Raw genomic sequence first — 16,184 nt, forward strand, 5'->3', positions numbered from 1 at the left:
AGCAGGAATAGCAGCCAGGAAAGTTTCCAAGGTGGCTCAGAAAGTGTGGGTCTGGGCTCTAGTGTGGTCCACTGGGTGTAGCAGCTGGGTGGAGACGAGATGAAAGTAGGCAGGGGGTCAGAAAGTGTGAGGTGTATTCCAAGCTTTTTTACAACTGGCACAATCAAGGAGAAGTAAGGTGTGTGTGTGTGTGTGTGTGTGTGTGTGTGTGTGTGTGTGTGTGTGTGTGTGTGTGTGTGTGTGTGTGTGTGTGTGTGTGTGTGTGTGTGCGTGTGTGTGCGTGCCTGTTGGACAGCATAGTTGCAACAGTATCAGCGTTTCAGGCACTACATCAAGGCTATTAGTCACGCACAAACAAACATGGATGCACACAAACATAGAATACATGCACACAAGCAGGAACACATCTTTTCCTTACCTACACTGCCAAAGCTAACGCACAAAAAAGGGGCTTGGATGGTTTTGGAAGTGTTACAATAACACAAAGTCAGGAAGGAGAGAAAAGTGTCCAGCGGCTTCAGAAGCAACAAGCACTTTCCTTCATTACGTAGACAACTGTTCTGTGTTGAAGGCAACCTCTCATGTCTCCTGTGAGGCCACGGCGCGCTGCAACTCAGCAGTCTGCGCTTCCTCTCCATCGAATATAAATGCTAATCACTGTTCACACTCCATAAACATGGAGAGAAAAGTGCAATTCACCTCAGATCTCTTTCTCATGAATTTAGATGGAAGTGGAAAAAAATTGTGATGAGTACTTTTGAATTGAGAAAACTTTTCTTTTACAGGCTGCCTGGGGGCACGTAGCCTTCAATTTCTTGGATCTCTTTCTATCTGCTTTTTTCCAGTTGTTCCTTTATTGTTCTGTATTTTCTCACAGACACACACACACACACACACACACACACACACACACACACACACACACACACACACACACACTGCTGATTTAGAACAGCCAAGCACCCAGTCCCAAATAAATGGAGGTAAATCAGCTGTGTTGATTCCCGACTGACAGAAGAAATGGCAGCTGACTGTAAAGATAAACCTCTGTTCCTGCTTTTTTTTCCTTCTGAGGGTTGTGCGAGGGTCAGCAGGATCAGAGGTCAAGCCACTGTTAGTCTTAATGCTGTTGCCCCACAGAGGCAGCACACACAAGCAGACAGACCTTTTTCCAGCTGCACACACAGGCATTTCATGCATCTACACCATGTTAACCATGCATTATGTATATGGTTAGATGACATTACAAAAAGCGAGCAGTGTGTGTGTGTGTGTGTGTTACTTGTATGTGGTTAGTGTGGTGGCAGCGTGAAAGAATCAGGGGCTTTATAGAAAGGGAAGTTGTATCTTTAATACACTTGTAAGGAGTTGTTTCCTTCTTACTTGCTCGTGACAAGCTGGCGACACAAAGGCATTTAACCTCCACATGGGGGTAGAAGGTGGTGCAGAACAGGGGGCATGCATAGGAGGACGAGAGGGGACAAGGAGCGGTGGGACCAAGGGAGCTGAGGCTGGGAAAGAGGGGGAGCACAGGGGGATGGGCAAGCAACGATGAGGCTTGAAAATAGTCGGGCTTTGCGGGGTAGCTGGAATTATGCTCAGCTCGTGTTCCATTTAAAACATGTTCGGGTCTATGCAGCGTCCCCTCCGGTAGTGTTTTTAACACCTGAGGCAGTACTCACAAGTGTGTGCGCACACATGTACACATACATCCACTTTTACAACTACTTTATGACCTGAAGTCACAAGTGCTGTTTAATTTCACCAGTGAGGGAGTCAGTGACTTCACCTGAATGTGTTAACTGTGTTGAGAGCCTATTTAGGACTGACACTTGTGTGCGCATTACATGTTGATGTGTGGGAACAGAGGCCAAGTGAGTGTGTATGTGTCTAAGAGACAATAGGTGCAACTACAACAGGCAGAATACAGTAAGAGAGAAGTCCATTACATCACTTGCTGCAATCACTCAGTAGCTTAATGTACTTTGGAGTAGGACTCTTGACGAATGCATTTTGCCACTTCACTGGGTTTATTTTAATTTGAACAGCAAGTCAGTAAAACTGCAAGCTGCAAGGTTGGATCCAACTCAGGCATGCATGAATAGATAAACTCGGACACAGACCTGCTCCACACATACAAACAGCTCATCATTACACATGAACATGAAGGCAAGTACTTACAGAACTCGGAGGTACTTCAGTCCAGCAAAGTCACTCTTGGTGATGCGTGTGAGGTTATTCCCATTCAGCTCCCTGCAAAGACAGACACACAAACATAAATTAATAATTAATCTTTATTCTCCCTTTGGACTTCTTCAGCCTGGTGACTAAAGGAGCAGACAGTGGTGCATATTTGTCTCCTGATACCTGAGACAAAAACCCTATGTAGATCTTTGAAACATACACAATGACATACACCTCAGACACTCACGGTCCACACACACAGTGTGCCTGGCTCTTAATTTATGGTCACTATGATATATGCTAAGAATGCATTTAGATGCTGGTGTCAATGAAATGCAAATTGATGGATTGTTAAATCTTACATACACTGGTGGGTAGAACCAAGAAGCTCAGGTCTAGCTCCACTGTGAGATATTAAAGAAGTCCTATTAAAATGGAAGCCACATTTGAGCTGCCTGTTTGTCTTTCTATTCCAGCCTTTCCCACCAACACACAAGACCCTCCCTGTCTGCCATGTCCTTCTACAATTGGTAGGGATTAGCAGGAGCCAGCAGAGGGGATTTGGGTAGGGCCACAAGGTCAGAAAGCTAAGTGCTGTGGATATAATGGGAGGAGGCTCCCTGCTGAGAGCTGGCCATCGCTGCAAAAACAGGGAGAGACAAATTAATTAAAAAAAGAGAGGTTTTGAATTTAGTTTTGATTTCTCGTGGTGAGGGTAGGAATCAATAAAGGTCCCATACACAATATTATTGGGATTTAAAACATTTTTCGATAGGCTGAGTTTTGCAATAACATATGTTTCAATATATGGTGATTTACTAACTTTTTTTTCAACTGCAGTGTATGTCCCAAAAGGGAAATTTCAGTTAACATCTGTTTTATCTAAAAGTTTTCAGTTTGTTAAAATCTCCTCACTCATTTATACTACAGCAACATGAAATTGTCAAGCAGACAGACTTACAAACACTGTCAGTAAAACCTGTAATAAAAGTTACCTGCACCTGATTTATGTATTTATTTATCTCTATCGTAAATACTTGGTATCCATGTATTGATACAATATTACCATACAAAATATAGAGATACTTAGCTGTAATGATTTTTTTCCACCACTCCCATCCAGTTTCTGACCATAAATCTTTCCAAAGCGTTGTGTATTTGACGACTCTAATGGTGGTATGCTGAACTTGACCTCAGTGGTTTGGTGGATTCAGGCACCACTGCTGATATAGGAAGGGTTTGTGTTGTTTTTTTGTGGCTGCAGAAGACTGTTGAAGATTCATATTTAACCTCAGGAGCAGATTGTAAACTCATGACAGAGGGAAAACAAAGCGCACCAACCATCCAAGCCTCCGAGGCGGTGAGAGAAATCAAAATATGCAGACTTTCTTGGTGCTAATGCACTTTTTAAGCATCATGTGTCCACCCTACCCTGACCCCCCAAAACCCTCCCTGCCAAAGCAAAACCAAAAACTGGCTCCAAATCTGCACTGAAAGCACTGGTCTCTCTGCCTCGATCTCTCTCCCGCTCTCTCGCCTAATGACCACTCAAGGGATTGTAGCGCTATGCGGTACGAAGGAGAACGGTCATTATAGACAGATGGTGCGTGTGTGTGTGTGTGTGTGTGTGTGTGTGTGTGTGTGTGTGTGTGTGTGTGTGTGTGTGTGTGTGTGTGTGTGTGTGTGTGTATGCATGCATGCATGCATATGTGTGTACACAGGTGCATCGACAGGCCAAGCGACAGGGCCACGGGAAAATAAATAATGGACTGGGCTTCATTAGCCTGGGCTCCGATACACACACGTGGTGCTCATTACAGGTGCTTATGCAGACACACATGCAGACACACAAACACACACACACACACACACACACACACACACACACACACACACACACACACACACACACACACACACACACAAACACACACACACACACACACATACACACACACACACACACACACACATATCTGGATTCCCAATGTTTTATCTCCAGGGTGGTCATTGCTGATGACACCTGCAGGACATTAAAACGGAGAAAGATGGACGACGAGGAAGGGTATAGAGATGGTTAAAGTGAGGGGTGGCAGGAGGAATATGTGGAAAAATGACTCAAGCATCAACAACTTAAACAGTTTTCTCCTTCAGACATGAGGTCGTGCTTTGTGCTGTAATAAGAGGCATGCCGTATAGTTTCTGTATCAACTTCACAGTTGAGTTATTAAAGCTGCTATACAGCAACATTTAACATGTTGTTTTGGTAGACATCAGGTGGCTGAACTAAATGAAGTGTTCCTCAAAAGCATCTCCAAATGATGCTGCATTACCCTTCTGTAAGTGACATCTTTAACGCATGCACCTGTTCAGCAAAGCTGTGACATTTAGGCAATTTCCAAATGCCACCAGCACCCTGTGATGTTTGAGTAAGTCGGGATAAATCCACAGATCCATATGGTTTATGAGATATTCTGACCTTTCCCAGTGGCATTTTGTAACATTCACCATGCAGTGTTTTACAAAGCTTTCAAAATTACAGAGGTGACATTAAGGTCCATGAAAATTGCTCAGGTAATATTGCTACCATTGTAGGTCACTTGTTCAGTATTGATGTGACCTTCTGCAGTTTAATGTTAATATTGAGCTGTGAATAGCATGTTTTTAGATTCACTGTCCAAGTATGCATTTTGACTAAAAATAAAATGTTCCCAAGAAAATAGACACCGAGCTTTATGATAAAAGTCATATTGTATATACTGTAGTGCTGCAGCTCCTGATGTGGGGCCCATCTCTTGATGTGTGCTGACCTGAGGGAGTATTTTGTTCTCAGGAGAAAGTTCTTGGTCTGTGAAGGCTATTTTATCTTTAGTTTTCATGAACTTTAGAGATAGATTTAGATCATTTAGATAATTGATTTACAGACAAGTTATAGCTAGGTGCTACTATTTACCAAAGTTCCCTAAATGCCTCAGATACTAGCTATCCTGCTGCACACAGAAAAGCCAAAAGGTACTGCTACAGACGCAAGTCAGACAGGTGTGTGGACAAAAATGGGTTTGGAAAGAGTGAAATAAGTCGTTTGAAGGTAAAATGTCCCCAAGTTGAAACAGTGATTTTATCTACACGGGCTGGTCTTCCAAGTTGAGGCTTACTGAGACTGATGAGATTTCCTCTGCTATAAACAAAGCAAAAGTTTTGCATTATAAAATGAAAACATGTTGGTGTGGAGGTAGCCTCGGTATTGAAATCTTGGTACCAAATGACAGTGTTTTTTTAATACTAGAAAGTAACAAAGTAATTCGGTCAGTGCCATAGAAATATTTAAGTTACACAGCCCTATACAGCAGTGCTCATCTCTGTGTTGAGTCCCCAAATAAATAAGCATACTCTATGCCAAAGTCATATTTGGTCTCAATTCATCAAAGGAAAAATCTGCTGTTTATTAGCTACACGATCAGTCATTGCTATTTTCTTTGTTTTCCAATCAAAGAGCTAAGCGATGGCTTTTGGCACAGCAGCAAAGGCACGTTAACTCCTTTCATAGACAGATGTTTGGTAACACTGACTTTGCGCCGGTTTTCAGATTACATTACCGCAGCATTAATAGAGACTGACATTTTTCAGTATCGTTCTGAGTTCCTATAGCAAAGGATTTGCACCTCGGACTGCTTCAGTCAAATCCATCCCTTCCTCTGGAAACTTTGTAAGAATTCCCTCTGCTGAGACACTTCCTGGAGAGAGGGGATTTATGACATCACTATCTAATCCTTCTTCATCTTCCATCCTGAGCTGATTGATGCCTGAGAGTATTTCCTGGTGCACCTTCCCTCGGGTGGACACGCGGCAGCTATGCTCCACCGCTCCACATCTCTATAATTCAAAGGGGCTCGGAGCACTGCTACAATGCTGAAAAACTCATTACATTTATTTCTGCCAGCTGCTGGGATCCCTCTGCTGGGCCTGTTTTCGGACCCGTTTCAAATTGAGCAACATTATATGAAATGAAACCCCTAGACTAGAGGGAGGGTAAGCAAACACTGGCTCACTAAGGTCTGCATACAGATTACACTCACACAGATACAAATATCCACATGTGCTGTTTCTTACACACATATACAAAGACCATATAAATATACTGTGTCAAGGAATGCACGCCAACGCACCTACTGGCATGCACACAAACAGCGCCCGTGGGAAAGGCAATTGTGTTCCGTTGGGAGCTGACCAAAGCAAAAGAACATAATGATCACAAGAGAAACTCCGCAGAGATTTTTTTTAACAACATTAGTGATTCATGTCGAAACATTAAAACTGAAAAAATTAAAGATACATTGGGACAGTGCGGTAAGGCAAAATGATGACACAGTTACTTTACATGGCATAACAAGGCATTATATAGAGTTAACACCATGAAATCATGAACCAGTCCATTTTGATTGCTCAAGTGTTTCTCAGCGAGTCACTAAGTTGGGTCAGTTTAATGGTCTTATTCTTGCAGCCACAAATAATACCTTTTACCTTTTATTTCCATTCACACTCAATTCCTACTGCAACACTCATGCAGTCCCTATACCACCGCTTATCCTCTGTTTAGATACAGCATATGGACCGGCGAGAACAAACTGAAACGGCAAGATGATAATGTTTCATGCCGAGGTCATTCTTGACATTTTTGAGTCTTGCTATTTTGCAGGTCAAAGTTATTTAAAAAAAAAGAATTCTTATTGAGGCCAACAAGTCAGGATTTTTACTGAAAGTAAACATATTTTCCGTCCTTCTTTGAAATTAGATTTCAATTCCTTGTTAAGGTACTTCTTTTTTGCAGAGCAGTCTATCTGTATCGCTGCTGTGAGCGCCACAGGACCATTTGTCCTGAACAGCTTTAGCCTGGCAGGGAAGACAGAAGCCAGCTGATTGAGGATCGGTGGCACGGCGCTTTCCAAACTCCTCTCTGTGGAGACAATCTGATGACCAGAAGCCTGAGGCCCTACAGCCCAAAACGTGGATGCTCATTAACCACAATCACACACTGATAATGCTGTTTGACCGGACCAGCAAGTACACTCCCTAATGAATAAACTGAACAGGTTGAGAAGCAGCGAAGTAGCAAAGCATTCCTGCTTCTGCAGACTTGACAGCATATGGACCTGACAGCCGTGAAACACGCAGGTGGAGAGAAAGGGGGGGGGGGGGGTGAAAGATAGAGTCACTGAGAGACAGGAGGAAGAGTGGGCCATTCTGACAGTGTTGTTAGCTGTCTAAAAGCGATGGTGTGAAGCAGTGTGCTGGAGTGTTGCGAGTAGCCGGAGAGCTGTGAAGAGCTGAAGGGCTGTCTGGGAAATGTCACTGGAGACATGAGGCCCCAACGGCTGGTAGACGACCAGGCGAAAGTGACCTACATACTAGTTGGTCAAACAAGCTATGGAATCAGTCAGCACCATTTGGGCTAACAGCAACCTCTTACAAAAAGATAAAGAGAGTGAGAAAGTAAAGAAAAATGAAAGAAAGAATGAAAGCGGACCACCATGACCAAAATAACACACTCTTAAACCCAACTGGAACACTTCTATCCACACTAAGAGGTCAGATTTCTGCTCAGCTTGAACGAAACATTCGTTCTCCATTGAAATGTGGCTTTCAGACAAGCAGTTAAGGCCCTCAACTGTACATTTTTAGTGTGTGTGTGTGAGTCAGCGATTGTGCTAGTGTGCGTGTGTGTGCAGCGCGCAAAGAGTGTTTTCCTGGCTCCTGGGCTCCTTAAGGGCTATTTACAGTTTTCATTCTGCTCAGTCAGGCCTCAGGAGCAAGATTACTGATAGGAAAGTTAAACATCAAGCAGATCTCACACATGCATTGCCTACAGACACACAGACACACACACACACACACACACACACACACAGCTCCCTCTCAGAGCCTTGACCAGAGAGTCTCCTGCATCCTGTAGAGCCTCTGTCATTTTATAGACAGCTACAGGTAAAAGTCGGCGACTTAAACCCAACCATCTGTCTTTTGCTGCTTTTACCTAGCCTTCACACCACAGTAACAACCTTGAGAAGGAGACACTAAGTTCTTTTTCTCATGTAGCAAAAGCTGCTGTAAACAAAAACTTAACAGATAGCAAGAGAGACTGCGAGGTGGGAAAAAGGAGAGGCAAGAAGCACACCGACAGTTTGTGATCAAACACAGATAACTTATGACACTCTCGCAGGCTGAAGTGAATCAATTAAACATCTGTTCCGATGTGTGTTTCTGCCACAGGCTGGAAAAAGAACACACACAGTGGGCTGTAGCCGAGGCAGAGACTGAAGGGTCTTTCATGGTTTATACTGTATCTGTAGTTTGTTCAGCGACAGACTCTGAGGTTCTGTTGTGGCTTTGCATCCCATATGAAGGCACTCAGGCTATATGAATGTGTACTTTGACAATGAAGTGTATCATATGGGCTGAACATCTGCTCTCCTACATCTATTATGTTTCATTTACTCCACACAGAAGACGGAGAAGACATTTGCCTCGCAGATGTGCATTGACAACTGGTAATTTGATGGATGCTCCATGTGTGCTTGAATCTGTCTGTCACTGCCTAAGAATAAAGACTTTTTCAATGTTCGACTCTGATCCCCACTGAGCTCACTGATATCATCATTCCTCCAGCTCTTTGCATGGATCAGCTCATCTGGTAGATAGATAAATAGACATTTTAGAGCTTAAAAAAAAGATGATTAAGTGCTTGATTAATGAAAAGATCATTTTGTTTCAGTCATTTGATAAAATATTGACTGGTTTCTGCTCTTTAAATGTGAAGATTTGCTTCTGTTCTCTGTCATTTCTAATATTTTCTAGACAAGACAATTCATGGATTAACAGATAAATTGAGAAAGTCATTGACAGATTATTTGACAATGATTGAAAGTTGCAACCGTAATATTCAATTAAAATATGTTGAATAGTTAGAGAAAACAGGAGAGGGGTGCAGTTCAGACTTTTTTTCTGATTATTTCAACTGATTCATTATTTATTGAGAATTCAAGATTTCTATTTTAACAAATATACAACCTCCAATGTTGCACTGAACACAGTACTAATATGATAAGTGTGCCAACTGATGCAGATCTCAAACACATCTGGAATGCTGCCTATAATTTGCTTTTAAACTTGTCTCAAACAGAAGCGTCTTGACGATCGTGAAATGTGGATTATGAAGGCATATCTTGTTAACAAAGTGTTCACTGATGTGCATTTGAACACACACACACACACACACACACACACACACACACACACACACACACACACACACACACACACACACACACACACACACACACACACACACACTGATACGTTCCCCCACCCCCTTCACTCTCCAGCTTCTTACTTGCTAGCCAGGAGGGTTAAAAGCAAAGATGGTCTTCTGAGAGATGAAAGGTGATCTAGGTGGATTCTCCAAATTCGATTTTCATGGTCTGCTGAGATACAGCCCTGTTAGATAGGCGTGCAAAGCAATCACGCATGTGCGCACATGCACATACACTGCACCATACGTATGCCAGGCATGCACAAGTTAAAAACATGCATGCATTGGTCTTGGAGGTTATTTTTTGACACAGACACATCCTTTTGATAGGGTCGTGTCTAAGCTTTCATGGGTGAAATTAAACACACTCACAGAGTAGCTATACTCATCCAGAGAGCAGGGCAGTGGGTCTGTAGTGTGTGTCAACACACAGCAGCTGGCTGCGAAGCAGTCAGCCATCACTCTGCTTAGACAAGTAACACACTGACTGTACATGTATGTAAAATGTAAAAAGGTGACTAAATGCTCAGGGCCCAATGGAAAATGAAAACAGCAGAGTACCACAGGAGGAACTATGGACTGTAATCCCTGCATGTATATTACCACACACATTGACAGGCAGAAGACAAGACAGCTCAAGAAATACTAAACTCAAAAGGCAGCTATAGAAGGAGATGGCATTCGCCTCATTATTCAGCACAACGGAAAAGACCACAGCTGTGTTGCACAGGCAGTAAATTGAACTAGGTTAGTCCCAGGCCTGTAATTTCACAAAGCTCCACTGTGCATAAACATTCTCTGAATGATCTTCATTCCAGGCATTATCACTCCTCACGGGATTACCAGCTACGAGGATGGATATATCAGACTGTAGTAAGGACCTGAATGAAATTCAGCCTGCCTCTGGGTTTCGACCCTTTTTACCGCTCATAATAAATAACATAATCTTGTTTATTCATTCATTAGCTTTGTGGTTGAGCTACACCTCTCTTCACTCCACTGTGATTACCACTACAGTTACTATGCCAGCCTTGCTTTGATGGATCTTCTCATCCTACTGACCCCCCCCCCCCCTCCACCACTCCCCCGCTCCACCCCTCACCCCATTTCTTTGTCTTTTCCCATCTTGCTCTTTCCACTCTCGTCACATAGCCGGAGTTGGCAGGTAGTGGGCAGGCTCTGTTCAGTCTTGTCAGGGTAAATTATGGATCAGGTGGCTGGTGAGCTGTCAGTTGTACCAGCTATGTGCTAGTGCCAAAAACACTGCAGGCATTCCCTGGCACATGCAGACACACACACCTCCCACCTCCTACCCCCCAAAAAACATAAACACGGGTATCGAAGCGACTGAGCCCTTCATCTTCAACCACTACAAACCCTCATATGTTTTCATCTACCGTTACTTATTCACTGCACGCATGCACATACACATATGGAGGCGCATGCTGAAGTTTATGAATAAACCAAAGTGAACATCAGATTTATCCAGGCATGCACAACAGACACACAAACACACACACACACACACACACACACACACACACACACACACACACACACACACACACACACACACACACACACACACACACACACACACACACACACATATGGTGTGCAGCCTCCACCTCCTCTATTCTGGAAGAGCTCCAACATGCCCCTGAATCTCAGTGCAAGGTATTTTCTGGCACAGAAAATATGTCATCTGTACACTGGCTTTTTGCAATTAGATGAAGGCACACACACTAAAGACACACAGCTCCTCCCCATCTTCAAATCAACTCATTCACAGATGAGACACACACTTAATCTGAACAGCCGGGCTGTTAGGAAGACAAAATCGGGTAGCTTGATACCTGTCCAACAAAAAGCTAAACAAGCGAGTTTTACTGTGTGTGTCACTTTGATCAGCTTTATAGATGCTGATTTTCTCTCGATGTAGCCTGATATCAGTGTGATTACCATTTTATTGTAATATTTCGCCAGAGTAGATGAATAAAAAGGGACAACAGCGAAGGGAAAAAAATGGGCAAGAAAATAGATAGTAAGAGAGGATGATGCAGAGAGGAAGGAGAGGGGGAGGGAGCGGCCAGTGGACCATACACAGCAGGGTGTGATTTTAACACGTGGAGCTCACAGTTTCATTACAGGCTTCGGTCTGAGGAGCGCAGGGGTCAGACCTGATCCAAACCCACACTGACAAGTGCAAATGGGATTCTGCTGTCTGTCTCAACAGACTCCAAACACACACCCACTTTCTCCAAAAACCCGTCCCTCTATTTCTCTATCACACTCAGTAAAGCATCACTCTGCATGCCCAAACACACACATGTGCATTCACACAAACATCCATAATCATTTAGCAAAGCAGCCTGACAAGGTGAAATGAAGTGCAATCATTTGTAAGTCGCTCTCGCCCTCTGTAGTGCCCAACACTTATACTACAACTCTTTCCATTAAAGGTTGGCGGGTACACTTTACAACATGACAGACTTTATGTTGTTTTTTTTTAACCTGAACACATTTCTACATAAAAAAAAAGGTGTCTACAAATACTGCATGGTAATGAAATGTCAGCAACTTCTGGAACAATTATAAAAACTTGCCTAACTCATTATTCATTTTTGACCCCGGTGGCAGTTGCACAGTTTCATTCACAAAACCCCACATTTTCCAAATACATATACATAAATCTAGCTATGCACAGGGGACCACCATGTGGGGCCAGGCTGGCTGTGCTGATGTGCACAATCACCTTGATGAATCACCCTATATAACAGGCCACTTTGCTCCAAGCAAAGTCTCTGTTGTTAAGTACAACCTCTCAGCAGAGACTGGCTATCTTCTACATGACCTACACACACAAAGATAATACATGCACACACACCCAAAGAAAAAAAAAAAAAGGCAACGACCCAGGCATAAATTACACATGACCTTTATACACATCATGTTTAAAATGCAGCATCCTGGGTGCGCTAGACGTGCTCAAACAGATCCAGAGATGCTACAACGAAAAGATCTTCAGCCGTACATGACCTATGAATGCACAAACAACTTTTAACACAAAAATGCTCTTGAGTGGAGGGGCAGGGGATATTTCCAGCATGAATGGCCATTCATGTAAAAGGAAACCACAAAATGACCATGTTTCCTCTCTGGTTTACTGTTAAACCAGCATGTGCACATATGCAGCCTGGAAACATGCAGACCGTCAGGCAAAAAAAAAAAAAAAGGTGTTCTTCGAAATTAAATATGAAAAGCATAAAATATGCAGCCAGCTCCCACTATGCCAATTCTGCCTCTGACACAGGCTTTCTCTCCACCGTTCCCACCACATGTTTTATTCAGGACTGATATTCTAAAAGCTGAAATAGAACAATCTATTTCCCCTTGCACTCCTCACTTTTGATTTACTGATGAATATTTCAGAGGAATGTCAGAAAAGACAGAAACTCCACTCTGCAAGCCAGCGTATGCCTCACCTCTCCCTCTGTCTCCCATCCTCCCACCGTTTTACAAGACAGCTACGTGATCCTTGTGCAAGACTCACTTAAGTAGCAGATTTGCTTAATTTTCTACATGATTTAACAATTTGTGAAGTGAGTGTTCAGGGGCATGAGACAAGGGCGGGAGAGGGGATTTGTTGGCCCAGAAGTGGAAACAAGTGAAAAGGGGGACAGGGTTGGAGGAAAAGAGATGAAGAGAGGCACAGTGCTGTACAGACAGGACTTATGACATGAGTGAGGGAAACATATCCCTAAATACAACCGAATCTAAGTTAACCACAAAGCAGGCAGTAGTGAAAGTAAGGACTTTCAACTTTATGTCAAACTTTATTTTTAAAACTTTACATTTATGTCATTTCAAAAAGTGGGGCAAAAATGAGACTCCGTCCATTTGATTTCGGGAATTTAAAAAAGTATAAAGCTAAATGCAGCAAGTAGGTAAGCAAATTATGGACACATGTGAAAGGCACACATCTGCTCCTGCTCTTTCCAGTCCCTCATGCCTATTTATACCTGACTGGAATGCCAGTGAGTGAGTGACTGGCTGGCTGACTTGACTTTCTCACACACACACACACACACACACACACACACACACACACACACACACACACACACACACACACACACACACACACACACACACACACACACACAGACAGGGCTATTGTTCTGTTTCAGTCTAAGCAAAGTCATGTGCACTACTACAATTCAGCAAAAAGACAGAATGAAAACAGTGAGAACAGAAGACAACAGGACACAGACAGGACGTTTCTCTATCACGGACACAAACACTCACACTCACACACACACTTCCTTTTACACACACACACACACACACACACACACACACACACACACACACACACACACACACACACACACACACACACACACACACACACACACGGAAGTAGAGTAGAGATGGTACTCACAGTCTCTCAGTAGTGCGAGGGATATTCCTTGGCATGGTTTTGAGAGCCAGTCCATGGCAGTCCACTGTGGTGCCACTGCAGGTACACAGGGCTGGGCAGGCACTGGCATTGCCCATGATCAGGGCAGAGAGCATCACCACCCACATCCAGAGTGGCTGCCCTGCCAGCCTGCCCATGCCTGCCTCAAAACAGTTACCTCTGATGGGCATATTCACAACCACAGCAGTCTGCTCTTCTTCAACAAACCTTTACTTTGTCTCTGTCCACCTTTCTCACTCTGCTTCTCAGCTTCAAGGAGTCCTGCTACACCTCACAAGTCCGCTAGAATAATTTTATTTATGAGGTGAATATAAATAGAAAAAAAAACTATGACAAATGCTAATATTGTCCTCTCAGCTGTGAAGTCACACAAATCCTTTTTGTTCTTCTTGGTTTCTTTTGATGTAGGTTTGATATCCACCACAGTGTGCTAATGTAAAAATAAAAAATAAAAAGCTGCTTTTTTTCTCTTATGTTCTCCTTGCAAACTCTTCTCCTCTCTTGTCTTTGTGGAGTTGGTGTGCTCTGGTCTGCACACGTCTGCGTCTCTGTCCTCCTCTCACTCAGTCCCGCTCTGCTCTGCTTGCCTGAAGAGACAGGGAATAGGGAAAGAGCAGAAAGAAAAAAAAAAAAAGCCAGTCGCTCTCTCTCTCTCTCTCTCTCTCTCTCTCTCTCTCTGTCTCTCTCTCTCTCTCTCACTTACACACACACACACACACACACACACACACACACACACACACACACACACACACACCAGTCATCCATCACAAGGATCTACAAATAGCAGAGCCCCCGACTCCACCCCTACCCCTCCTCTCCTCCCCCACTCCTCTCCCTCCTCATACAACAGCCCAGCCCCCCCCTCCACCCCCCCAGAACCCTGCCTGAACTCACTCTCATTCCTGAGATCCCCTTTTGAGTCCCTTGACTCTATTCACAATACAAATCTACTCCAAGTATCTATTTTTTTTTTTTTTTTTTTTTCCACTCCTTCCAGTCCTTCTTTTCTCTCAGGTTTGCCTCCAGGCGAATCCCTAGAGACCTAATGCGCATGACACTGCATAACCCCTGCCCAAAGGGAGACGGGGCTCTGTGTATGTGTGTGTGTGTGTGTGTGTGTGTGTGTGTGTGTGTGTGTGTCTACATGTAACGAAGAAGAATCCACTGGGGGAAGAGAGGAATCAACACCTCGGTCCGGGGAGGCAAAAAGCTAGAATAAATAATCACTAAATGTGGGTCTTTACATGTACATCAAATTTGGCCACACAGACAGAAGCTGCAGCAGAGAACTGGGGTAAAAAAGCACACACATACACATTCATTTTACCCCCACAGATCATGAATCTCTTAGGGAGGCAGACCACCACCATAAAAAGTCAACACTATATTTTAAGCATAGGCACAGGAGTAGACATGATAGCCAAGTATATGCAAATGCAAAGACACAACAGCTCCACTCACAATCATACCTGCCTCTGTTATTTGGATTTATGAGAGTAGCTGGCACACAGTCCCTCTCTTAATCACCATGCGTTCCAACCATTTTCATGCGTTCCCTAAAGTCGACTTAAAGCATACAGACATGAACTGGGCTGTGTCGAGCGGGGAAAATTGAATGATAAGCAGCATCTGCAGGCCATTATTTACTTTTAAAAAATTCTTAATACATATTATTTTGCAAAGGTTGACATTTAGTTAAAACAGTGTGTATATTAGGGTTCAGCCACTGTTGACAGTGTAATTGTAGCTTTCAGGAAACTTTTCCAAATGCACATTGATTTGCACTTCATGGAATTGCAAATCAGTATTCTGGATGTGCGTATGACCGGAGCTCTCATTTTTACGTGTTCAGGCCAGAGTGCATTGTTCACAGTTATCCACACAATAAAACAAATGGTGACATCTTAAAATATTGGTTAAATGAAAAATTACTAAGCAAAACAAAACAAAAACAAAAAAACATGTGTGGTACATTGGTACAAGTGCGGTACATTGCCAAACAGACACTTCACCTTTCTTCAGCTCTGGTTGCACACAACTCGAGCCACTGAGTTTCTGGTCTAATGCTACAGAGGGCTTTTCTGTGGGGTGGATCCATCCCAACATTAACATCTGCAAATCACGCAGACCTTAGAAGCCCATTCACTCAACTGTCAAAGATACAAAGAGGAAAAGAGGCAGGCAGGGAAGATGTATGCAGGAGTGAGTTTG

General features: G+C 43.3%; 1 protein-coding gene across 4 annotated transcripts in view; it reads right to left on the minus strand.

The window, feature by feature from the left end:
• The window catches only part of slit1a (slit homolog 1a (Drosophila)), a 90,451-nt gene extending 75,880 nt beyond the window's left edge, over nucleotides 1–14,571 (minus strand). For all 4 annotated transcript variants that reach the window (XM_069144710.1, XM_069144708.1, XM_069144709.1 and 1 more), the window contains exons 1-2: nucleotides 13,932–14,571; nucleotides 2,182–2,253 (exon numbers count right to left, since the gene is read on the minus strand). In XM_069144710.1, the coding sequence (XP_069000811.1) occupies nucleotides 2,182–2,253; nucleotides 13,932–14,140 (281 nt within the window). In that variant the 5' untranslated portion in view covers nucleotides 14,141–14,571. The remainder of the gene's footprint in view (nucleotides 1–2,181; nucleotides 2,254–13,931) is intronic.
• Between the last annotated feature and the right edge of the window lie 1,613 nt (nucleotides 14,572–16,184).

This window comes from Embiotoca jacksoni, unplaced genomic scaffold (genome assembly GCF_022577435.1).
Source record: "Embiotoca jacksoni isolate LCO1_2020_lvr unplaced genomic scaffold, fEmbJac1.0.p SCAF_12, whole genome shotgun sequence".
In the NCBI taxonomy this organism is placed as follows: Eukaryota; Metazoa; Chordata; class Actinopteri; family Embiotocidae; genus Embiotoca; species Embiotoca jacksoni.